General features: G+C 37.8%; 1 protein-coding gene across 4 annotated transcripts in view; it reads right to left on the bottom strand.

Annotated features, from left to right (window-relative positions):
• Positions 1–24,897, bottom strand: part of zgc:63863 (uncharacterized protein LOC393372 homolog) — a 46,737-nt gene extending 21,840 nt beyond the window's left edge. For 2 of the 4 annotated variants that reach the window (XR_003039496.2, XM_017419836.3), the window contains exons 1-9: positions 24,551–24,895; positions 23,620–23,674; positions 22,640–22,770; positions 22,476–22,556; positions 21,466–21,652; positions 21,243–21,344; positions 19,289–19,430; positions 17,631–17,815; positions 15,408–15,517 (exon numbers count right to left, since the gene is read on the bottom strand). Coding sequence is in view for 3 of the 4 variants with exons in the window: in XM_017419836.3 (XP_017275325.1) it covers positions 15,408–15,517; positions 17,631–17,815; positions 19,289–19,430; positions 21,243–21,344; positions 21,466–21,652; positions 22,476–22,556; positions 22,640–22,770; positions 23,620–23,674; positions 24,551–24,629 (1,072 nt within the window). In the remaining variant the exon portion in view is untranslated. The other 2 variants (XM_017419828.3, XM_017419820.3) reach the window with 2 other exon arrangements.
• Positions 24,898–25,196: the final 299 nt, after the last annotated feature.

Here is a 25,196-nt window from a genome sequence, read left to right on the forward strand (position 1 = left end):
CATGTAATCACATGCGGTCACGTGATTATCCACATCCCCCTCATGTATAAAAATCATAATTAATTCATGTAGTTTTTCTGAAAGGGTATTATCAGTCACTCCTTCCTGTGTATACACCCTTTTTCTTTGTCAGATACTCGTGTTTATCCAACTGTCTCTGGCTTTCTCGCCTTGCTTTAGGTTGTTTTTAGTTTAGTTATTTAAAAAAGTCAAGTTTTGATTCTTAATCTGCCTCCTACTGGCCTGCATTTGATCCTTCCACCTCATTTTGTTCCAGATCAGACAGATTATGGTGTAACAAGCTCAACAGCGGAGCTACAATATTAATCACAAATTTTGATAAAATGGTAAAACCTTGTTTTGTCCGGCAAACCTCGTGTCTTGTTTACACTTCCTCTTCAACTCGACACCCAGCGAATCAAATTGATCAACATTATTATAGTTAAATTTTGCATGCACAGTGAAATCATGCTACATAAAAGGTAAAATAAAATTAATTAGTCAATTAGTTTTCTTCTTTTTTTTTGAACATCAGCCTAAAAGTGATAACATGGAGATACCGGAGCGCAACTACAGCTATTAACTTGTCAGAGCGTGTTTTTCTTCTCAACTAAACAGAACCAATTGATCAGTAAATCTCAGGTTTGTCAGCCCTTCTAAATAAAAGAACAAAGACTTCCCTCTAGACTCAAGATTTCTGACAATGTTCACCAATTACAGGAAACAATCTGCTGCAAGACAAGCAGAAACACTTTCTCCTACATTTTTGCCAAACTAGACAACAATAACCATTTAGCAACAGCTTGTTTTTTTAATTTTTTTGCAAATTTGTTTTTTCTGTAACATAAAGGATAGTATTGTGTGACACGGTTTGTTAAATACAGATTTAAACAACTTTAGACAGAACACAGTGTCACAATCTCATCACTCATGCTCGGTTATTTCCTCCACCACTAACAAGCAACTTTTTTGGCTTTTCCAGCTCTCAGATTCTTTGGGAAAGCAGAAAATAACTGACTGAGACAGAAAAAGCAGCGCGCACACCAGAAGAAATGACTAAATAACTCCTTCATTTTACAGAAAGTAAATTTGACTTTTAAATTTTCATGCATTTTTTTGGCAGATAAGAATGGTTGGGGAGTGGACTTAGATTTATGGAAAAGAGCCTCCACTTTTATATTTTCTTTTCCAGCAGTGCAATGACATCCAAGGAGGAGAAACCTATAACGTGTATGAAAATCCAGTGAACAACTAGCAATACGTTCTACAACAAGTAAGAATTTAGATAGCTTTAGATAGGGCCTGACTGACAATAAAAACCACCATAAGACTACTTTAAAGACGTATCTCATTTTGTTAAACAATAGGAGACACTGTACACTTGGATCACGTTTATTGTAGATAAAAGATGGTTTCTGTGGCAAAATTAGGGCATGGAGAGCACTTTTGCCAATAGATTGTGACAACATTGACCTCAGTTTCTTATTTTTTGTCTAACCTCAAAATTGACCTAAATGTGTCACACTTCAATGTATTCATGTTTTTAAATACCTGAATCAATACTGATTTGTTTAACGTTATCTCTTTTAGTAAGAAGATGCAAAACCAAACATGGCAAAGAGCCAAAGCATGGGGAAAATGAGGAATCCAGTCAAATTGCTGTGGGTCAGGAAGCAGTTTCTTTAAAATATTGAAATATTTACAACTGATTAAATTTAGGGGGCAATTCAATTAAATTCAATTCAGTTTCACAGATATTGAGCTAGTGGTAGTAGCTGAGAGTTGATCTTGACACATACTCTGAGTGTGAGATTGCATGTAACATTATTTTCAAGAACTGACCAAAACAGCTACAGGTTTGTCATTTTTCAACATAAGATGATCTTAGTTACAAACTCAGGTATGACAGGAGGCAGCGACATGCCTCTTTTCAAGGAATGCTTTAATTTATCGGTAGCAGAGCCACTGTTGCGTTTCTAATTTGTGCATGTATTCTGATAGTGGCAGCTGAGAAAAACTCAAATTCACAACCCTAAAATGAAAGTGAATGAATGAATTTCAAATATTCATCGTTACATGTTGTACAGTTCTTAAATGTGCAGTGTTTTCATAAGATGTTTACGTGTTCGTCCTGCATGTGTAGTCATTTGAAAGTTTTTCAAACTCTGCAAATAATTCTCTCCCTGCGTCACTCTGTAAAGTGATTTCACCTCCGCGTTCTGTACATCCTCCCTCCTCAGTCGGTCTGCAGTGACCTTACGAAGGCCTGGCCGGTGAGATAAGCCCACACCTTTCTCTCCGGTCCAGCTTTTCCTCTTCCTCCCCACGTTCATGCCTCCTATTCTTCTCCTCCGCAAGATTTCTTGCCCTGTGTCTCTCCTCTAAGCGTTTTTTTGTGTTTAATTTTTCACTTTCTCATCCCATCCCTGTCCCGCCTCTTTCTTGTCTCCGCCGTTTTCTGACGTTTTATCTTCCCAACTCCCTCATTCTTCATTTGTCTTTTCATACAGGGAATCACAAGAGGAAAAAAAAACACACATCCTCAACGGTTGTTTTTCTTCCCAGCTGTATGTGCAGGGGGATTTGTGCTGACTGGTAAGGGTAAAAGATTCATGACCCAACAAAAGCCTGTCAGGGACACACACACTTTCACACCCGTAAAACATACAGGTGAAACTGTAGCCTTTTGCTTTTGGACAAAGATAAACAAATAGGAAGAATTAAAGAAAAATATAAGAAGGAGAGAGAAAAAGAGGGGCAGATAGAGGTAAAGAAAAAAGTGGGAGGAAGATAAGCGGACAGGGGGAAAGGAGGTTCTTGAAGCAGAAAGGTCTTTGAGCCATTTAATACATGAGGGATTTCTTGGCCGTGTTGATACATCAGAGGAAATAAAGTGGAGGAAGCACAGCAGCAGAAAAAGACTTGACTCACCTTTCAAATCGAGACCCTGAGGTGTACTTTCACATATGGGACATCTCACCCTAATCTGTCTGCAAACTATGGGAGACCGAGGCATAATATCAACAACATCAGGCAGTGGTGTTAATCAGCTACGACCTCCCCCGAGATCGTTCTGGTCACTCCAGATCTGAAAGTTGTCTATTAAGTCCTTAAACACACAAAACCAGGGAAGCACCTGCCAATCAGTCCTAACAATTCAGGTAATCTGCTAATCTCGAGCCAGTTGTAAATCTTAAACTGTCAGAGTAATTGTCAAACTGAAGCTGCAAGAGTTGACTTCCGTCCAGCTGGATGTGGATTTAGCTCAGAGGGACAAGGTACAACATGATGCTATTTAGGGGGGAAAGGGATTTTAAAGGCATTTTAGTAAGTGTTGAAGAGCTTTTGAATTTAATATTTCCTATGGAAATATCATAGAACGAACCATCATTCACTGAACCAACCATAAATGCTGGTTATAGCTCTATAATGCAAAGAAGTCATCTGGGAACACCGTCCTGAAGCGAAGAGGAAAGCTATTCTGTGGTCAGATACAGTAAGTCAAAATTTGAAATTCTTTTTAAAAACCACAGAGACACCACCATGTCTTCCATACTAAAGAGGAGAGGGACCATCCATTCAGTTATCGGTGCACACTTCAAAACCCTGCCTCTCTGTTAGTATGGGGGTGCATTAGTGCCTCTGGCATGAGCGGCTTACACATCTGGAAAGACACCATCAATGCAGAAAAGTATATACAGGTTTTAGAACAACAAATGCTCCCATCCAGGCAACGTCTTTTTCAGGGAAGGCCTTGTGTATTTTAAACCACAGACTGCATCTATTACAACAACATGGCTTCACAGTAGAAGAGTCTGGTTGCTGAACTGACCTGCCTGCAGTCCAGACCTCACACCAGTAGAAAACATTTGCTACATCATGAAAAGAAAAAATCCAGCAAAGACCCAGGACTGCTGATCAGCTGTTGCCATAAAATTAAAAAAAATACCTTGATTTTTTCCCTTAAAAATGATAGTTTAATCATTTGATATGTTTACAGTGTTCCATTGTGAATAAAATACAGGTTTAGGAGATTTGCAAATCATTGCATTCTGTTTTTATTTATATTGTACACATCATCCCAACTTTGTCAGAATTGGAGTTGTATTAAGATCCCTTCTGCCTGGGCCACTTTTTTATATGACTGTGTCACATCTAGGTCACCCTCGGTAAACTTTCTTGACTAACCCATTGTGTATGATTTTATGGTCTGTATGTGTGTATAGGAGTTTGTGAGTCCTTTGTCCACACAAAGCATGAGTGTGTGACAATGAATCACCTCCAGGCCTCTGCCTTCACATCGAACAGCAGCATAAAAGCTCAGCGCAGTTTGAGAGACCGAAGCATTTTTTATCTAAATATATTCAGCTCCCGCTCTGTTTCTCTGCTCCTACAGAATCAATAGTCATTACACTCAAAGTGAATTGATCTCTCAGCGTGGTTTGCTGATTCCTCGGACTAAACTAACACCAAACGAATCTCGAGCCCTCCATACAAACAGATATTATCAGGTGAATGAGCATCAGACGTGAGGCCGCCGACAGTGGAAGTCAAAAATGGAGTGGACTGGTCACGTAATCTGGCCTGTTTCCTGTCAGGGACACCACATCAGTTTACTGAGATCTGTATTGTTGAATTCAAAAAACAGGCAGGACTAAACAACTGTTGATTTACTCCATTTTTATGTGGTGATGAAGGGAGAAGTGAAAGGTTACAGAAGACGAAAACATTACAGGACATCCTGTAGAAATGTAGACTTTTTCTGCCGCACAAAAACTCGTCTCAGTTTATCCTGGATATACCTTCCCCTGAAGTCTTCGTCCAATGTGAAGGGAGTGTAGAAGCATGAGGGAGAAAACGTTGGGCAGTTTTGTTATTTATTTTCTATTTTCTAATCTGTTGGATTCTTGTGAACAGATCTGTTCACGCCTGTGGCACTTCAAAGTTGTGCAGCACCGAAAGGGATTCTCAGCCGTTTTCTTGATTTGTCTAAAAAGTAATTTCTCCAATTAAACTAATTTGTTGCTACACAACTGCGCCGCCTTGCGCTACGTTCAGTGTCAGATGCGCGCACACTTTCACCATGACTGTTAGTTTGTACTAACACACCAATCACTTCATAGCTTTATGGATCATCTGTCAGCCCAACCATTAGGCTGCCAACTTCTTGACATTTACCAACAAATTCATATTTCTCTCACACACACCCACACTTATACTCACAGGGAGAGAACACACACTCAGTCATCGGGTCGGTCCTCGCTACGGTAGCAGTACACCCACAGCAACTCAGACTGAACGCTTGTTGACATTTGATAGCTCTACACATTTTTCTGCCGAGCGTTTTCAAATGAAGGACATGAGATAGATCCCTGTAAGTTAAGACAGATTGATCCTTTGCCGCCATAAAACTTTTTTCATTGCCTCTGGGGATGTGAGTCCATGCATCTTGGCACAGACAGATCCAATCCAAGCATAAAATTTACTTGGTGTCTGTTGTTGGCCTCCTCTCTGCTCTGTGTGTGTAAATTAGATTATGTGTGCTTGATATAATAGACGGGGGCCGAGCAGGCCCAGACCACTGAGAGCTAGTTTAAAAGATTAACAAGACTTTAGATGTGACACATTTTAAATTAGTCAGCACAGAAACGGGGAGAAACTTTTAAAGCAAAGTGAAACTGTGAAATTACTCATCAAACCAACTGGAAAACAACTTTTGTACAGTAATTATTTTGAACCCTTGGGTTGGACGATGCCCTTCATACTGACATAAACCTAATGTTTCTTCAACATATTGGTAAAGATGGGGGGTGTTTTACAGCAGGCTCTGTAATTAACCTTCAAAGAATGCATAACATTAAACAAATGAAGGTTAGATTCCCAAAGTCTGGGTTGGGACCCGACTGTGAGACGGAAAACACCAAGTCTTGAAAAAATCTACAGAAATCCAATGAACTAGTAATAATTATTACTTACTTATGCATATTTAGCTTTAACTGTTATGAAGAGATAAAAATAGCTGACATAAATGGGTAAAAATAATACAACTCTTTCCCAAATTCAACTAGCAAGAGTCAGGGTCACAAGTTTCTTAGACTTTTATTTTGTGGATTTAAAGCTGAAACGTTTGGGAACTATTTTTTTGGAGAATATGACTAGCAATTATTGTTTAATTGTCTGCAAATGTCAAAAATTAAAAGCAGCAAATAAAGTGATTGCACTGTAAATTATTGTCTGCATACAGAAGCCTGATTATTTCTTCTCAAGATTTATTGTTATGCAAACAAAGAAGCTAAAAAAATTATAAACTATAAAGAATGCTTCTAGTTTGGTGCTGAAAATGTATTTCTTGCTTATAGGCTTTCTTTCAAAACTACATTTCCCTGCTTCAGGAGAGGCAGAAAACCTTCAGTTACCAGCATTGTCTCTTAATGTTAGCCCCAGATCTGTAGGCTTCTGTTGTCATCTTTTTATTCTTTGATTATTTGTAAATTTGTAAAATAAACTAATCAGTCTTAATACTGCGGCCAACTTCTTCCACTTCCAAAGCCAAAAAACATCCTCAAGATACATCACATGTATAGATTTTACACTATTAAGTCAATTTGACTGTGATTCTTAAACTTGTGACTGAACTCAAATATTTTACAAACCTCAACAGAAGAAACTTAAGGATGAATCCTAAAATATCTGATAAAGAGTCAGAAACTGGTCATGAATGTGTCCGGCTGAATAATAAAGTCAAACTTAAGATTAGTGGAATAGATCAACAAGCAGGTTTAAAATGATCTGGGCAGAATATGTTTAACAACTGTAGTTAAACCTCAGTGTTTTCACCTGTATGAGCCTTTGTCCACCTGTTTTAAAAGCATGTGGAAGTGTCAGATTGTTTCGATAATGCTGGAAGACCCTGCCCCCTCAGATACTTTTTAAAGACTCCTGTCGGTACCCTACAGCTTGACAAACATGCAAAGACTCCTGACCCCAGAAAGCCACAGTTTCACAACCTGCTTAGATCCACAAGAATCGTCGGGCCACTTCCTAAACCCTCTGGTGTCCATGGAAACAGAGGCGAGGTCAGCAGAGTTTAGGACCAATGGGAAGCAAGGGGCCGAGAGAACAAGAGGTCATGCGTGAGAAGCACAAGAGGTCAGTCCCAAGTGCTCATACAGATGAACAGAAACAGCAAAAGTACGCAGAGAGTAATGAGTATTATGTTTTAATAGAGCTGTAAAGACCGGGCCGGGTTTGGACTAATGAGGCTCAGGGGTTATCAGGGATGCACAGTCGTGTGACACTTTGTGCTGCGTGAGAGGGTCACAGTCTACATGTGGGAGTTTAAAAGTTTCACTTTGAAGAATCATATTAGCTGTACGTTTCATCTATTACACATCTATTTAACTTATTTGTTTTACTATGTAATATGATAACTTTTTTCTACTACTCTGCTAAATGATCAAATTTAACTGAATTTTTAATTTGATCAAACAGAATTAATTTTCCTCAATCAACAGCTAGTTTTTCTTGTAGGTCACTGGCTTGCTTTGTTGTGTTAGTTATTGAAATTAACTTTAGTTTTGAGTACATTTTAGCTCTCGGAGCACTGAAGCTAAAAGTGCTCTTTCAAGCAGAGGGTGAAGAACCTAATCAGCCTGTTTTAATGGGTATGCCCTTGTTTAAAAACACTTTCAACAAACTGCTTTAGTTGTAAAAACGGTATATTAAGGATGGAAATGCACTGTACTTGGAGCCAACAGTGACCCTGAGTGGTGCGGCACTCTTAGACATTTAACGAAGGCCTCACTTTACAGACTGGGTGGTCGGTTTTAAGCACAGTCTAACGAAGCAGCTGCAGCCTCTGCAGACACAAGTCTTTATGGCACACAACCTGTTTAAAGATCTCACTAGGTTTTTGTTTGACATTTCGTTTTGTAAGATCTTAAAAAAAAAAACAACAAAAAGGCCAAATACGATAGCTGAAATTACCATGAGAAAAAAAACAGTCAATCTCAGTCAAAACAACAGTGTGACAATCGTGTGCTGATTTAAAATTCACACTATTATTGAACACAAGTCTGTCACGTTGGATGTATTCAGTTACTTTCAGCACATATAGGTACATGAAAGTGTCTAAAATGTCTTCTGGATGTTTGCAAACACACATTTACTGTACAAGGCAAAGCTGTAAAGTCGCACCGACATGTGGTGACATGCTGCACGTGTGTTGCTTGTAAAGCATGTCGGGACATTCTTGTTCTCTGATCCATGACAGAGCGAAGGGTCGAGTGGGGGGGGGGGAGTCAGGTGTTTCTGTGCCTCAATAAGAATTTCAGCTTCACAAGCCTTTTGTGACAAATGCAGCCTCTCTGTAAATTACATGGTGTTGTATCTCTGAGACAACTTTGTGCAGAAGTTTAAACCGTTCCTGCCTACATCTGCTCTCAGCCCTGATCAGAACTACACTCATCCTCACTTTAGCTCATTAGAAATTCTCAAAGGACTGAACTTATGAATATGTGTTCTTGGCTTCCTCTCTGTAGCCTCCAACACCTCCACCAGATGTCTCTCCTAAGCATGACTTTTTTTCTCTTTCTCTCTCCATCTTTTACTACTCTTTAACCCATCTTCCTCACCTCATGTCTCTGCTTTACCCCCTGTTTTCAAGCTCTGATGGTCTCTCCAGGGCTGTCAGCTGGACAGACATGCAGGCCTGTCTTCACTCCAACTACCAACCTAATTTCTCCAAAGAGGCAAGTTTAAAAAACAACTGCAAAGTACAAACATAGAAGACAAGAATTAGATTTTTTTTTAAATATAACATAATCACACATGCCCCACATGCAGTTTTGTCCTAATTGAACAAAATAATAGCAATGTTCACTGATTTCTCATCAGCTTTTAACAATCATTTTACAACAGCTTAAAGTGGAAAGGTCTCTGCTCAGCACTGAAAATCTGCTCTGTAACTGGACTTTGGACTTCCTGTCAAGAAGACAGACAATTAGCTTTGGTAGTATCACATCACGCTCCATTATACTGAACACGGGGGTACCTCAGGGATGTGTACTCAGTCCTTAGTGCTTCACTCAGCTGACATGTGATTGCACTGCTAAACTAAACACAAACCAACCCAAGAGACTTATCAGGAATGATAATGAAGCACACTACACATTATATATTTGAAATTACATAAATATGCTAGTCTATATTCTATCCAAACTACTTTATAAGTTTTTACTCCAAGGTCAAGCATACATTTAAAAGCTGCTGCTAAGAGTTTGTTACCATTTATACATTTTCTTCTAAACAAAAATAAACATTTTTATTGAAGCAAGGGCCAGCTCAATAAGTTCAAAATGCAAAAAAATAATTTGTTCAATTTAAGCTAGACCTTTAGTATTCATCCTTCTATTTTATTAACCCGCTTTTCTACGCAGGGTCACAGAGGAGCTGGTGCCCCTCAAGCAGTCATTGTGCAAGAGGCAAAGTACACCCTGGACAGGTCAGATGTCCATCAGCTGGAGTAGCTGGAAAAAACCCACACCTGCACAAGGAGAATATGCAAACTTCACACAGGAAGTCCCCAGGTGGGAAGCAAACCGACGACCTTCTTGCTGTGAGGCAAAATCTAAAACCACAGCTGCTCAGCCCTTTAGTAGCCATCATAAAACCATACATTAAAATAAATAATATGTATTGACATGCAGCTATAGGCTTCCAACAACTGTAAAAAACATTTGTAGTGGTCCGTTTTTTAAAAGAGCACTTTCAGACCTGAGGGAAGAACAGAGAAGTCAAACTTTTTCTCAAACCTGTGCCTTTAGGCTTTTTATGGCACCGATGTGAATTCAAGATCTGGCAAGACAGGTTTGTTTTTACTGTTGTCTCATAAATATTAAAGAGAAATATCTGGTAAAACAAGAAAACACTTTGATCTGATTTATAGAGGGAATTTTGTTTTGGCAATGGAAGGTGGAGTGCCAAAAACCTATTTGCAAAAGTGAAGTTTGACATCAAGGGAAATAAAAAAAAATAGAAAAATAAAACTAGAAAGAAAGTAGGGCATTCAAATATAATAAATACTAGAAATTCTAAACTATGATCATTACAATTGCACTACAAATAAATATGAGAATATAAGTGTTTTTTGTTTTTTTTTTTCTTCTAAATATTAAAATACCCATTTCGAGGAACATTTCTCATATTACCATCCTCTTTCTACAGTTTAAACATTTTTTATTGTGCTGGACTGAAAGCAGGGCAGGTGCTGTTGTAGGTGTTGCTGGAGTTTGATGTGTGTTGAAGAAAAAAACAAAAGTTGATAAAGAAAGAGTGTATTAGTATGCCAAGAGCCAGGGGCAGGAATTAAAACCTCATTAAGAGCTGGCAACACCACCACTCTCTTTCTGAATCGTGTGTTCATCTATGCTACAACCCAGAAACATCAGTCAGTGTATTTTAGGCAGACATACAAATAAACTACCAATAAAATATTTGTATTTAGATTTTTAATCTATAGATGGGTGGGTCTAATGTGCCTACAGTATAATAATGAGCCTAAACATGCAGAAAAGTTATAAAACCTCTCACACCAATTAAGTTTTGTGCACAGATATAGTCTTCTTTCTGTTTCTTTAAAAAGGATCTGAAAAAAAGCCATTTTGAACATTAAAGTTTAATTATGTGCAGTATTTAAGGAGTCAGTGTCTTACCTGCTGTAGACAGACGTCAGAGCAATGCATACAACCCCACTTCAAAATAACTAAACTATCCCTTTAATTAAAATGTGACCAATGTCTAACTGCAGTAGCTTTAACAGTAGCTTATCTCAATATTCATCAAACCCACAGCTTGTCATTTCAACAGTTATTATATATGTATGTTAAACAAAAGAAACAACTCTAACTTACATAAAACCATATTTATTTAATGCAACATCTTCAGAAAAACTATAAATTAGGGTAATATGTCTGAGAATTTTAGCCAACATCCATTATTTTTTTTAAAGCTTTTATAGGTAGCTGTCATATCATTAAGCCTCCCTCCCAAATATTAACATTTCAAGTTGCTGACTGTGCAAAGCGTTGTAACATTTTTTACTAATTCTGCAGTCTCAAAGACAAATTCACACAATTCAAACAATATTTATAAGAATATTGAAATAAATATCTAGCCCGTTTCTTCTAAAATACAATCTGTTTACACGTGACAGTGAGGCACTGACAATACAATAAACAAAAGATGCAGACGATGGCCCGGAAGTTTTAAAAACAATGGCTCATCAATGAAGTTTCCTCTAATAGACACACAAATTCAATCATCAGATAAATATGTTTACAGATGTTTTACTTGGCCTGCAGCTTACTTTAATTTTTGCCCACAACAGCCTGTGTATGGTAGATTTTTGTGCTGCAAAGCAACAGAAATCAACAGGGCAGGCTGCTCAACGAGCGGCGCAAATGTGTGACACGTTTCCGTCTGATGACGGCGCACGAGGAGAGGAGAGAGTGTTGTGACCGGTGAAGTTATGTTTACAGCAGCAGAAGCTTAGCTACATGCTAGTAAAAGGTGATAAATATTTTAGCGTACAAGTCTGCATGCAGAGCGAACACTGCTGGAGAACAAGATGGAAACATTCACTTTTCAGGTTATAAAACTCTGATTACGTTTGGTCCAACAATATCTACAGTCAAGCTTGATGCATTTTGCAAAGCTTTTTTTCTATTTTCCCTCATTTATCACCTTTTTAATTAACTGAAATAAGTTTTTCACCCCTAGAAAATACAGAAAAGCTTTAAAATTAAAGCTGTAAAATGCTCAAATGAAACACAATGTTGAGGATTCCACATACTGTAGCTCCGTTGACAACAGTTCTGAGGGGATGTTGGATCAAACATACTAAATATTTGAAGAACGTGCAACTAACCATGTCTTCACCACACTCATCCAGCAATGGAGCTAAAAACCCGCTGCAGAAAATGTGTGCACGAAAAAAAAAAATTTAATCTAAATAGGATTTTACCACCTCTCAGAAAATGCATCTGCAAAAACAGTGCTGCTGGAATTGTGTGCCAAATGATCAAGTTTTGGGGGAAATAACAGCTTGTTTTGTGTGTCAAGCTCTGGTGTAAACACAACTCACTGACACCTGGAGTGAAGCAATTAATATGAAGCTCACAGGCAAAATATAAAAAAGAGAGAGAGAAACTCTCCCCTTCTTTTGCTCCCTCTTTTCTCCACCTTTCTCCTTCTTCGCTCATAACTAGGAGCTTTCAGCAGAAAACGCCGCTCTTTAATAATTTGTATTCATGTGTCATCACTCTGGCTGCGGGCACTTTTGGCTTTTAGATATGGCTGCTGATCCAACAGGCGCTCTGAAACTCTGTCAGCTGAAATGCACAAAACAAGTGTGACAGTCGGAAAACGGGGTTTTCAGCGAAATAATCAGCTAACAAGGAAACAGAGGCTCTTATAACAATGGGGAGGCAGAAGGAGAGCATGAACAGCAGCCGGGAGAAGCAGGATGTGTTTGAGTCTCATGAACATGGATGGATTCAGGGACCCGTCCAGCACAGGAGCAAGACTCTGATGGGAATTCTTTTGTTTCAATTTACTGACCTTTTGCAGCACGTTGTGATTTCTGATCACATCTTTTTGTGGTAATTTTATGTCTTTGATTTTGCCTAATGTTTGAATTTATTGGTTTCTTCATATTTTGTGTTCTCTTTATTTTTGATTGACTTGCGGTTAATTGACTCTTCACAGAAGACTTTTTCTCAGTAATCCATCCATATAATAAATTGTAGATAACAATAAAAACAACCTGTTTGGCACAAAGACACATCCTCCTGCTTTTCACCATCATCTCTGCAGAAGAAATCATCCTAAAGTCATTAAAGTCAGCGTTTGTGTTTCTGTGGTTGCAAAATGTTGATCCATCGTGACAGCAGACAGCAGCTGACCGTCCGCTGCCGCCGTCGTGCTTCATCATGTGTCCATCAGAACAGCTGAAGCAACACATCGGGTCCCCAGTCCATGGCGGTCTGAGCCACAGCGAACACAGCTGCACCGAGCGTAGCGGACAGCCCCCACACGGCCATCTTTACCATCCTGTTCCCCCTCTGCCACAGCTGGCCTCGGTCTGCGGGCAGCGCCGCTTCCAGGCCTGTGCGTCACGAGGGAGCGGGGGAGCAGAACGAGGAGGAGAGGTCAGACAACGAGGAGCGCGGACACGGAGGAGGTCAAGAAGAGTCATAATGCTCAAAACTAGACCGAAGCAGAGTTAGGCTGCATTTCGCAGTAGGATTGAAAGTAAAAGGAGGGCGTGGAATGTCAAAACACCCGGAGCAGAGACGAGGAGGAAGCAACATATCACAGTCTAGTCATTTATCAAATAAAAGCTTAAATGTTCTGAAACAAGCAAAAAACAGAAAACCCATTTCAATTAACAACATGCAATACGACAACGATGACTCTCAGTGGGGTTTTGGTTTGATTATTTGGTAAAGTGTTGAATCTACCTTTTCTTTTAGAGCCTATAGTTTAATCAGGTGCTGAGAAATGGTGTTAGTGCAACTAAATTTACAGAGCACAGTGATTTCAAATCATTTAAACCCTAAACTTCATTAAAACAAAATCATACTGCGTGTTAAAACTTGGGAAATTATAGAAAATCTGAAAATTTAAGGTCATTTTGATATTTTGGCACATTTAAACTGGTCAGAATGGGGTAATAAATGTATTGTAAAGTCTTTTAATGCTTATACAAAACCACCTTCGTTTCTAAACAGATTTTATTTTTAAATTAAACTTTATTTTTAAATCAGTGAAAGTAGAATAAAAAGTAGATTCTCCTTCAGAGCAAACAAATAAATTACACCATCTAAATTGACTGTGAAAGAAAATGAGCTTGAAAACTACTTTTAGCAGTAAATTAATGTTGTAACCTTCATGCAGGTTTACTGCAAAGCTGCATTAGAGTTGTGTTAGTTTTATTATTAAGGTGTACCTTGTGTGTGTAATTCAAAAATATTTATTTATTTTTTGGTTTATTTCATTTAACATCAATGCTTAATGATAACTACATACAATAACTTGTCTTCAGTGTCAGTTCAAGTTTAATTTTTAATTATTTTGGTTAATTTATCTTTTTGTCTAAGGAGGAGGAATCAATATAATATTTCCAGAACAAGAAGATTCATATGAGAGTCATTCATTAAAAGAGACTTTTGCAGAAGACGGTACTTATATTTAATTATATTCAATTTAAAGGATTCAAAAATGTGGGGAAAAATAATTACTTGGTCTTTATGGTCAATTTGAATTATTTTATCAATCTTTTTTAGAAACATGCACCCTAAACTAACATCTGTAGTATCTATAAAAAGTATTCACTCCTTGGATGTCTCAAAAACAACAAGTAAATATTTTTAAACTTAAACTTTAACATCATGCTAAAAAATAATAATGATATCTCGCCAATAATTGTCTTGGAGGGATATTTTCTGGGAATATGCAAACGTTGCATCACTTATTCAAATATGCACTGATTTGCATAAAATGTATTAAATACTGAGAAAGTGGATAAAAAAATAAAACTTTTTTTTCCAGAATTCTGAAAGAAAACATTTGATTGAAGCAAATGTTTATCAAAATAATATTAACTTATTGTGAATTTTACAATTCTTTTTATGGAGATTTCAGGCAAGTCTTGCAATTTTCATCAAAGAAAACAATAGAAATCCATTATTTTGCATCAATTTCTAGCAGTTATTTTGTGTTGTGTTGATGAATGGAAATCATGGAATTAAAAAAAAAAAAGCACACATCCACAAAATTATTTTAAAAAGCCTTTAGTTATAAATTATTTGAAGAATTAGTTTGATAGGATCTAATGTTTGTCTGTTGGGCTGGACTCCATCTCAGTGAATCAGGAGGTTTTTACAAGTTTTGTGTCCAATTTTCTCTTCAGCTTATTATTAATTACATTTTACAGAAACTGCAGTGAATATATTCAGTTGTACAATTACACTGCTGGGCCGAAAGGTAGCATGACGTTACAATTCAGACTGCATGTACATCACTGACAAGATGGGAATAATGAATCTCTTTGTTCTGTTCTGGCATATTTAAATTTGCTCTTGATTGGTCTGATGGGGGTGCTACAACGTTTGTTTACTCGTTATTGATTGCCCCAAAAGGGAAGTGTTTACTGTTGTCTTGTTTTGAAGAATTATATTACCACAGTGGGAACCCCAAACGCCAGTTAATGAGGAGGATTTTAGTTGGGAATTTCACAGACAATCTTCGTTTTGTGTAAACTTCAAACGGCACTTGTCTGCAGATGCGCGCGTGTCTTTGTAGGAAACTTTCGCAGCCGGTAATAAGATTACAGGGACTAGTTTTACCCTGTCTGGAGGTGGTGGAGCCCTGAGCCCTGGTGAGGCGTTGGAGAACAGAGTCTGGCCTCTGGTGGAGGGTGGAGAGCTGAAAAGCCTGGAAGGTACTTATGGACAAGCTGCAGCGAGAAAACAGAGGGAGAGATGGAAGGAAAAGGAGAGTTAGCCGGCGCTGACGAACACAGTTAGGTTTCCAGTGTAGCATGAACATTTGGGGCGACATGAATAGACGGACTGATGGATAAAGTGATAAAGACAAGTGAGGCGGAGAACGGGAGGCAGTTTGAGAGAACTGCTAACTCAGTGGTTCTCGGGCAAGAAAAGCTAATGTATGTTTGGGACATTAGTATCTTTCAGCGTGTCAGTCAAGGTCTTGTGTCACTTCCTGCCGTAAACAATGACTGCAAGCGACACCGAAAGACGCTGACAAGCAGGAAGAGACTAATGCAGGGAGGGAGTTTCTGAGGTTTCCCCCTCAGTAATGAAAGAGAGGGAAAAGAAGATCCACTAACACCAAATGACCTGAATGTATCAGCAGCGCCTCTGGAGTTAGAACAGGACTCCAGAGCACCCCCTTCTGGTGATTCAAGAAATAACATCACTCTCCAAAGCAAAGTCCATTCAAAACTCATATAAAGCAAACTCAGAGCTATATTTATGGTAAAGTTTAGTTAGGTTTTCCAACAAAAACAGATAGCACATTTGATGAATAATTTCCAAAACAAAATTCTTAAAATTTATTACTTTTGGTTTCTCAAATTCAATGTTTTGCAGTCTTTTCCTATGTAAAAGATGTCAATTTAACATCTTTACATTTTGAACAGTTAAGATTAAACTCATCTTGATGTTAAATGAAGCTTTCATCAGTGGTTTGAATAATAGTGACCTGAACAGCAACATAACTGAGTTTTATTTAGTAGTAATAATTTGCTGCCACTTTTTATATAGGTTGATACTTTATCTATAGCACTGCTATTTTGTTTTATGATTTCTTTTATTATCAAGGTGATAGAAAAACAGCATTCTTATTCTCCACAATACCCTGTGCATTTAGGGAATTGACAATAAAAATCCTTTGACTCCTCTGAATCCATAAAAAGTCTGAGGTGTTTGCGTAAGCGAAAATGCATATGAACCCTTTTAGAGTTCCTTTAAAAATATTTATATGGAAAATCCAAATACATCCAAATGTAACTGATTTTATTTTTGTAAAATTAAACATGTACACATTTCCAGTGTATGGCCTGCAGATAATGATTATTTTTGTTGACTTTGTTGGGAGAAATGCTGTATGTTTTTATTTTTCAGTAGACTGGGTGTAGGGACTGAAATCTCTCATATTGAGTGATGAAACTATAACCAGTAGCAGCTAAAAAAAAACAGCAATGTAATAACACCAGGCAATCGTCCTTAGCAATCTTGAAGTGCTTGCTTTTGAACCCGACACGCCAAGATTGGTGCTAAAAATGCCAGACGAGATTATTGCAAAGATCTTTACTAAAGCCCTGCCTGAAACCAACGGGGTGGGGGGGTGCAGTAGTTGATGATTATAACTTTCTAAAAGATCGAGACAGTGGACACGAGACAGATGGATAAGCAACATTTACATTTTTCCAAACAAATAATGGCTCAAGTTTGTATTCTCCCCCCCCCAAACGGCTGCAATAAAATGGTGAAAAATAATTGACTAAAATAAAATAAATCTTCCTGCTGCTGACATTCCAACTTCATGGCTTTTCATGGAAGTGTGTGAAAACACAAATTAGTGAAGTTTGACAAGAAATTAACTCCTAAAAAAAGAGCAAATTTCATGTAATTAGAGGATAATAGAAGTTTGCAGTAAAAAAAAAACAGCCACTACTAAGCTTTTCGTGGACATTATTTATTCATAACTAGACAGATAATGTGACGTGTTGTTTTAAGTTTGTGTAGCAATTTATCAAGTTTCATAAAATTGCCAAACTGTGGTATTGGTTTCAACGACCACACACTCACTCTAAACTGAGTTACGTTAAGTAAAGTAGATGCTCCTCTATCATATCTAAAAGTTTTTTATTTTTTTGTATACTTCATCTCTAATAGCTAGATATCAAACCCAGCTGTCCCTTACTGATGCAACTGTAGAGACTTTTTCAAAGAGAATAGTTTACACATTAGGGTCACGTTTGAAAAAGAAAATCCCAGAATTGAGAAATGCTGCCATTTTCACCCATTTCCATTCTGTTACCTCACCTCTTGCGAGACTGCAGCGCTGCCCGCTTGGCCAGTAATGACGGAGGGTACAGGTCAAACAGGTCCCGGGCCTGGCCGATCAGAACTTCATACGGGAGGTCCTGGGGGATGCGGGAAAGGAGGTGGTGCACCATGGCCATGTCACACTCCGTCTGCTTCACCTCCTTCTCTCTGTGCAACACAATCTGAAGAAGAGAACTGGAAATGAAACAGGGCTGAGCAATAAGGGTTTGAAATTTATACGACTGACTTGTGTTTCTTTCATTGTACGTCAGGTTTTCATTTAATAGGGAAAATGTGTTAAAAGTACTTATCTTCTTTATTAGTGCTCTAGTAATGAAAGCCTGTTTCAAACATCTGAGTTCGTTGCTTTTGACTTTGCATATTCTTGACATTTTCAAAAAATATATTTTTTATTTTTTCAGACTTGACTCCTGCTGGTACTTCTGACAGTTCTGAAACTTTTGCTATGAGGCATGACTTTGACAACAGCAAAGATATTTACATGTTTAAAGAAGCCGAACGAGAATTCAGAGGCCAAAAATAATGAATGAAATCCAGATAAGCAGACAGGGAGATGTCAAAGATGTAGCTCAAGAGCAAAACCATAAGAAAGGAGGACCAATTTTAAACGAGCTCCTCTCTTATTGGCCATAAAGAATGTGTGATTTGTTGCATGTTTTAACAAAAAAATGGACACATAAACTAAGGGTACAGGATCTTTCTACCTAGTGTTTAAGACTCTACAAACTAATAAGAATTGCAAACAGAGCTGTAAGAATAAAGTGGGATACATTGTTGGGCTTTCTTCTTGTTCCATGCTAAACGTTAGGAAGCTCTCAGCTCGGTTGTGAGTTTTCATCTTTGCCGTCTACTGAGAAAGTTCACCTGTGTTACCTGCCGATGCTGAGCATCATGTCAACAAGGCAGAAAACAACAACAAACTCATGGTGAAAACTACAGATTTTAACCCTGCTTTCTTTCACGACACTTCCAATTGTTCAGGTGTTTGTCAAAAAAATTTTCTTTTACTTTTCCGGTTATTTGTTAAGTAAGTTAACTTACAATGCAACATTTTTTTTTTCTCCCTTTCAGTTCAATTAAAGCTCCACGCAGTGCACTGAGCTCAGCCTTGGAGGAAACACAAACTACATTCTGCTGGGTTGTTTCTCACACTTCAAACAGAGTCCTCCCCCTAAACACACAAAAGACACACAAACATCCGCAACGGCAACATTTGCTCAGCTGAACCCACTAATAAACGCATGCACAAGTTCTTGAGTTAACAAGGCCTCCTCAAAGACTAACAGACCCTCGAAGAACAAAGGGATGAAGGCAAACAACCATATTAATTTACCTCCACAAACACATTCATGCTTAAACTAGTAAACATGCAGGCGGTTGTGAGCAGCACCAACATGATGGAAGGATAAATCTAAATGTCTGCAAACGTCCGTCAAAATTCTTTCACTTCTCTCGCTTTCCATTCCCCATTTTTCCTGCATCCCTCTTTTATTCTCCATTAGGAGGCAGAAAATTAATTAACCAGTTTCGTGACTTGACGGTACTCCGCCTCACAGAGAAAACCAGAACCCGCGTGTTGACAGGAATATCTGCATCCTGGACTGCGGAGAAAAGCATCTCTCTGGCTCTCTTACTGTAGCGGCGAGGTAGATGGGCATCAGCGGATGAGAGGCCAGGAAGAAGTCGTACAGCCTCAGAGTGTGTTTGAACTCCGACAGGACGTGGCCGTACCACGTGATGAGCCAGGAGAGCGCAAAGATGGTTCCAACCTCCGCTCTGAAAGGCAAAGAAAAACAAAACAATTTCACCAATCATGAAGGAAATCTCTGTTTTTCCTGTTTCTGTAGCTTATTTACCTTCCTTAAGTATTCATGTCTTATTTTTGTCTTTGCTATGCATTTGTTTTCATCAAATGGACTATTATTGCCATTTGTTTGGCACTTAAACCCATCAAGAGTTCAAGTAAATAAGATTGCCTTAAATCAACCCTAAGCCAGAAAAGCCTCATTTAGCTGTCAGCATGCTTTAGTTAAGATAGCGGACAAATAAAGACTTAAATCTCGAAATCGCACAAAATAAATATTTATGAAACGGCAATAAAGCTAAAAATGAGCTTTTAGCAAAATTCTGAAAACTTCTTAACTGACTGGAAGCGTAAATATTATTATACATTTTTAAATAACTGAATGAGTGTAAAAATACTGATAAAATATGTGATTTTCTTTCCAAATAGGTAGGTAAAATGCAGAATTACCACAAAATTCTAATCACCTTTTATAGTTTGGTTAGAAGGAGGTAAAAGCCATCAGGAATCAGAGCCGACTGGACAAAGTTCACAAAATGGTACAAAGAAAACTTTTTTGAAGAAATAAAAGAGGCAGCAGGTGGCAGTAAAACCCATCAACTGATCCACCATCTAACAACTCATCAAACTTGGAAAAAAAAAGCAGCAGCTGCATTCAGGTTATTTATAGCTGTCCTGTCCTTTGTTGTTTACACCGCCTCAAAGTCAAACCTAACTTTTTAACGTTTAAACTATTGTTTACTGATTAAAAACGCTCTCTTCATGTGTTACATGTGTACTGCGATTGTACTCATTCCTGTGACAATGATATGAAATAAACAAGAAAAAAAAAATAAAAATCATTTACTCAAACGAAAGTTGATTGTCACCAAATATTTTATGATCCATACAGTTCTTGGCTGATTAGTTTTGACACAGTCCCATGGAAATAAGCAACAGAAGGCGTCTTGATAAATATTTATAGGAACACTGAAGGAGTTAGAATGATGTGAACAGGAAGAAGGTGGCAGACATGTAGTCAGAGTGATAAACATGAAAAGAAGTCAAGAGAGGGAGCACGTGCAATAGGACGGATGTAGAAAGGAGATAAAGTGTAAGAGAAAGGAAAACATGGAGCAGAAAGAAAGTGAAGCAAGGGGAAGAGGACAAAATAAGAGTTAAAGATAAGAAGGCAGGAAGGGAGAGAGGAAGCACATAGAAAAAGCAGAGATCCAGACTTTGAAGGAAGTTGTTTGTCTTACTGTCTTTCTCAGAGTGCAATGACTTGCTTCCTTTTTTGTTTTCTGTTAACGTTTGTATGTGAGAAGTAAGGCAGTTTGGGGGGAAAAATGGAGGTTGCCATTAAATCATCAATAATAAACAGGCACCAAGACTGAGAAAGTACTTTAGATAAACTCAAGCATAAAGATATATCAAAATACTTCAAAGGATGAGTCATTTACTTGCAGAAATGTCTGACCTTACTTCTTAATACACACACAGTAAACCTGCAGCAGTTAGCTTTTATCTATTATGCATTAGTGTAATAAACTCCAGCCTATTCAAATGCATTGTTTTATTTTACTGAGCCGATTTCACAACAGAACCTAAACAAAGGTAAGTTAATGAGGTGCAATGAGATCAACTCTGATGCATTTTAAGTATTATTTTCATTACACAATACTCAGCCCTGTTTGTGACTGGGACTCCTAAATGCAAAGATTAGCCCCGTAGTGCCCTCTAGTTGCTGGCTCATTCAAACTAACGCCAGCTGTTTTGTGATTTTTGTGTCAGTGAGTTTCTACCTGGTCATAAAGTCGTGCAGTTCCATGTCGACCTGTTCTAAAATCGGCATCAGATAGTTTAAAATGTGTTTGGTGCTATCCATGGTAGGATCCATGAAATCCCTGCAGACAGAAACGATAAGCCAATGTTAAATACGCTCGGAGAAAACATCCTATTTTGAGATAATTAAATACTGGAACATATAATTATTTGGATGAGCAGCAATAAAAGAGGTGTAAAAACCTGAGGTGAAAATTGGACAGTTTGTCCAGCATAGCAAGGGCCATACGCTCCCCGACCACCAACAACAGAGTGACAGCCACGTCATGGTAGCCTTGATAATAATGCAGCTGAGGGTTACGTTTTAAAACCGCCAGTATCATGTCGATCAGCTGCTCCTGAAGGGCCGCTCTCTGTGCAGCTGGCATACCTGAAAGAAAGCACAAGAACAACACATTTATAACTTGGCCTGAAAAGCATGTGTTTTGTTTTTGTTATGGAACATGTATCATGTGATTTTAGACTTTAGATTTTAGTCATTTTTATACTTCATTATAATTTATACTTCATTTATAATTCATTATAAAATATAAGCATAAACTTTCAAGAAATGCATGATAATCTGAAAAAATAGTGTACAGTCACAGTAATAATAATGTACGCCCTGTTATTTGGAAGGTTTTATGGATGACAGATAACTTTTGATTTCATCTTGGGCAGCATGATGGCTTAGTGGTTAGCACTATTGCCTCACAGCAAAAAGGTTCAAGGCCCAGGTTGGACCTGGGGTCTTTCTGCATGGAGTTTACACGTTCTTCGTGTTTACGTGGGTTTTCTCCGGGTACTCCGGTTTCCTCCCACAGCCTAAAAACGTGCATGTTTGGCTGCCTTCAGGCCCAGGCCTCTCTGAAAAAGAGATCTGTGATCTCCATGAGATTTGCCTGGTTAAATAAAAGGGTAATAAAATAAATCTTTTCTCCAGCAACTGTATCAATGTGACTGAATTTAAATATTGAGTGCATGACATTCTCCTGTCTGTTGCATCCCGATTTTTACGATTATTTTTTCTTTCTCAAAACACAGACAAGATCAAACAGAAAAGTTTTCTCTGGTGAAGCTTTAACCACGGTCAATATTTATTTTAGCTCAATCAGATAACTGCATGTTGCTGTACGTACAGGGGTGAGGACTGATAAATGGCACACCAAGCAACGGTGTGCTGTTATCTACAGTGATAACACACATAAAACCACCTTTAGGGAACCGCTTCATGGACCGCCTGACATCCAGGACTACTTGATTGTAGTCCTTGTGGTTCTCCCTCACATCTCGACCTGCAGCCATCATTACTCGTGTTAGTATTGCTTACACAGACAGCAAATTGCTTCATGCAGCCGTATTATTTATGTATACGAACCAGGCTTGTGTGGTAGATCGTACACATTGATGTTCAGTAATTTGGGCCACACTTTTCTCCTCAGTTCATCAGTGAGGAGGCCTCCTTTACTGACTGCAGCTGTCCTCAGCGTCTTAATGTCCACTGGATCCCTATTGGTTCAAAAACAATTATAATATCCAGAGTTTGGCTTTGTGTACAGTCAACGTCAGCTTGAAAAGCAAGAAATGTGAAACTGTTCTCAAATCTTGCTTTTCATTTAAAAAAATTACATGCTACAAATAATTGTACATGTACAGAATTGTTTATAACCATATTTTATTCTGGCATTATGATGGTTTAAGCTAAATCAATGTCTTTTAAATTGTGGGTCACAAATGCTAAGCTAAATATATATTTTAAAAAGAACGGATATTTATTCTAGGCTGTACCACCAAGATGACTTAAATTTAAGAAACTGAAGTCAACAAATATTTGTGGGGTAATAAGGTTTTGAAAAACTTCTTTAAAGAGATTCAAAAACATGCTGAAATGACTAATTTGCATTTGTAAAATTACAGTTGTACCACCATATTTGGAGGGATTTGTCATTCAGGTCAATATATAGTAAATTTTATTTATATGGTGCCTTTCAATAAATAAATAAATAAATCACAGGGTGCTTCACACCAAAATATCTTAAAAACAAGACAAAACAAATCAAGGTAAAATAAAAGCAAAAATAATAAGAGCTGAAATGCAATCAGATCAAAACTTATAAAATAGAATGCCAGTCTAAAAGGATTTTATTTTATTATATGAACTGAGAACAATTATCCTTAATGGTGTTTTCACACAAATTAAATCAATTAAGACCTGGTCTCCATCACTGTTAAATGATTTGGAGCATGCAAATGGTATATCAAAAGGCTGACTCAGATTGAAATTTTTATTAAAGCTGGTCAAGTCAGAGTAAGGAAAACAAACTAAAAAAAAAAAGTATTAAGTAGCGTCATTAAAACCTGATCAAAGCCTGACGGATGATAGCCAGCTTCTGTTTCCTCCCACAGTCTGGTTCTGTGACGAAGAGACAGAGATTAAACAAGGACGAGGAGGGGAGAATAGGAGTTTGAGGAATAAATCACAACCACGAGAAAGGGAATATGAAGGAAGGAAAAATGGACAGAGGTGATGGATGTGGAAAGAAAAGAACGGAGAAGACAGATATCAAGAAAAAAGATCATTTCAGTATACAACATTATGGCTTTTCCCATCCTTTCATGTACTGTTAAATGATTCTAATAAAAATTATTCCAGAAAAGTAAACTTCATAAACCAGTTTATACAAAATTTGGATGATAACAGCATGTTAACATTTTGACATAGATCTAGAAAAGTTCTTGATTTGACATTTTTTTATTAAACAAAAACAAAAAAAAATGTAGGTATATATAAGTGCCACATCACTGCCCAGTGATTGCAAGCCTTGCTGTGTCTTAAGTGCCTGAATGGCTTCAACACAACAATGAATTGTGACAGAAATAAAAACAATCCTGACTCAGTGAAAAGACCATTTCCGCCTTTCCTCCAACAGGCTGTAGGATGTTGTTTCCCCAAGCTTTTCAAAGCAGTCCATTTCTAGCTGACAGGCTGCCACGCAGGCAGCATCTGGAGCTTTATTTCTCTTTGACACAGTCGTAGAAACCAAACAATAGTGGGCTGTAAAATGCAGGCTGGGGAAGCCGCATACAACCACAGATTAGTGCCCAGACTGCTGCAGAGTAATGGTGGGAAATACGTCAAACTTGACTTTGCTTCACTCCAAGACGTGCCACTTATATTTTCTTACAAATACAACCAAAACGTACACAAATAAATGCGGACTATTTCGTTTAAAAATAATAAAAGGCCAGTTTGTTCTCTCGGTGTTAAAGTTTTTAAGGCTATAGCTACCTGTTTCACTTCTGGTGACAGATTCATTCTCATTCACCCCGACTCCTCCGTTTTGTTTCTTCCTCTTCTGTTTTATCATATCCTTTAAAAACGGACTTCAGGACGACAGCGTTGGTGTTGTTCCATAGGTCCGGACAAATTTTTTAAAAGTGTTACTAAATTGATATATTAAAAAAAAATAACAATACTTGCCAACAACAACGTCAACGGTTCTTTTCTCAGCTGTTGCCGACTGAATCAACCTACCCAGCGCTTCCTGCTGCGCCGTGATTGGACAGACATGTCACGTGACACGTATTCTATTGGCTGATAATGCAGGAGTTTCGCACCCTAACTTGATTGTAGTTTTTGTAGTCCTGTCTAGCTACTGACACTATTTACTCTATTTATAACACCTTTTCACACAGTTTTTGAATATTAAACATGACTTAAATTTCTAATTATTTTATAGTTGATATCAAAAGGACAGGGGAGTACTTCCTTAAATGTATAAAACTAAACTGAAAAATAGTCTGATTTGCTTTTTTACAATGCAAGAAAAACTTTAATCTGTAGATAATTTGTTTGAACATACATTAAGCAAGCATGTGTGTGAAGAAAATGATTGTTTCTTCTTTAACAAATGTCACTGTATTTAGAAAATTTC

The sequence above is a fragment of the Kryptolebias marmoratus genome, linkage group LG5 (genome assembly GCF_001649575.2).
Source record: "Kryptolebias marmoratus isolate JLee-2015 linkage group LG5, ASM164957v2, whole genome shotgun sequence".
In the NCBI taxonomy this organism is placed as follows: Eukaryota; Metazoa; Chordata; class Actinopteri; order Cyprinodontiformes; family Rivulidae; genus Kryptolebias; species Kryptolebias marmoratus.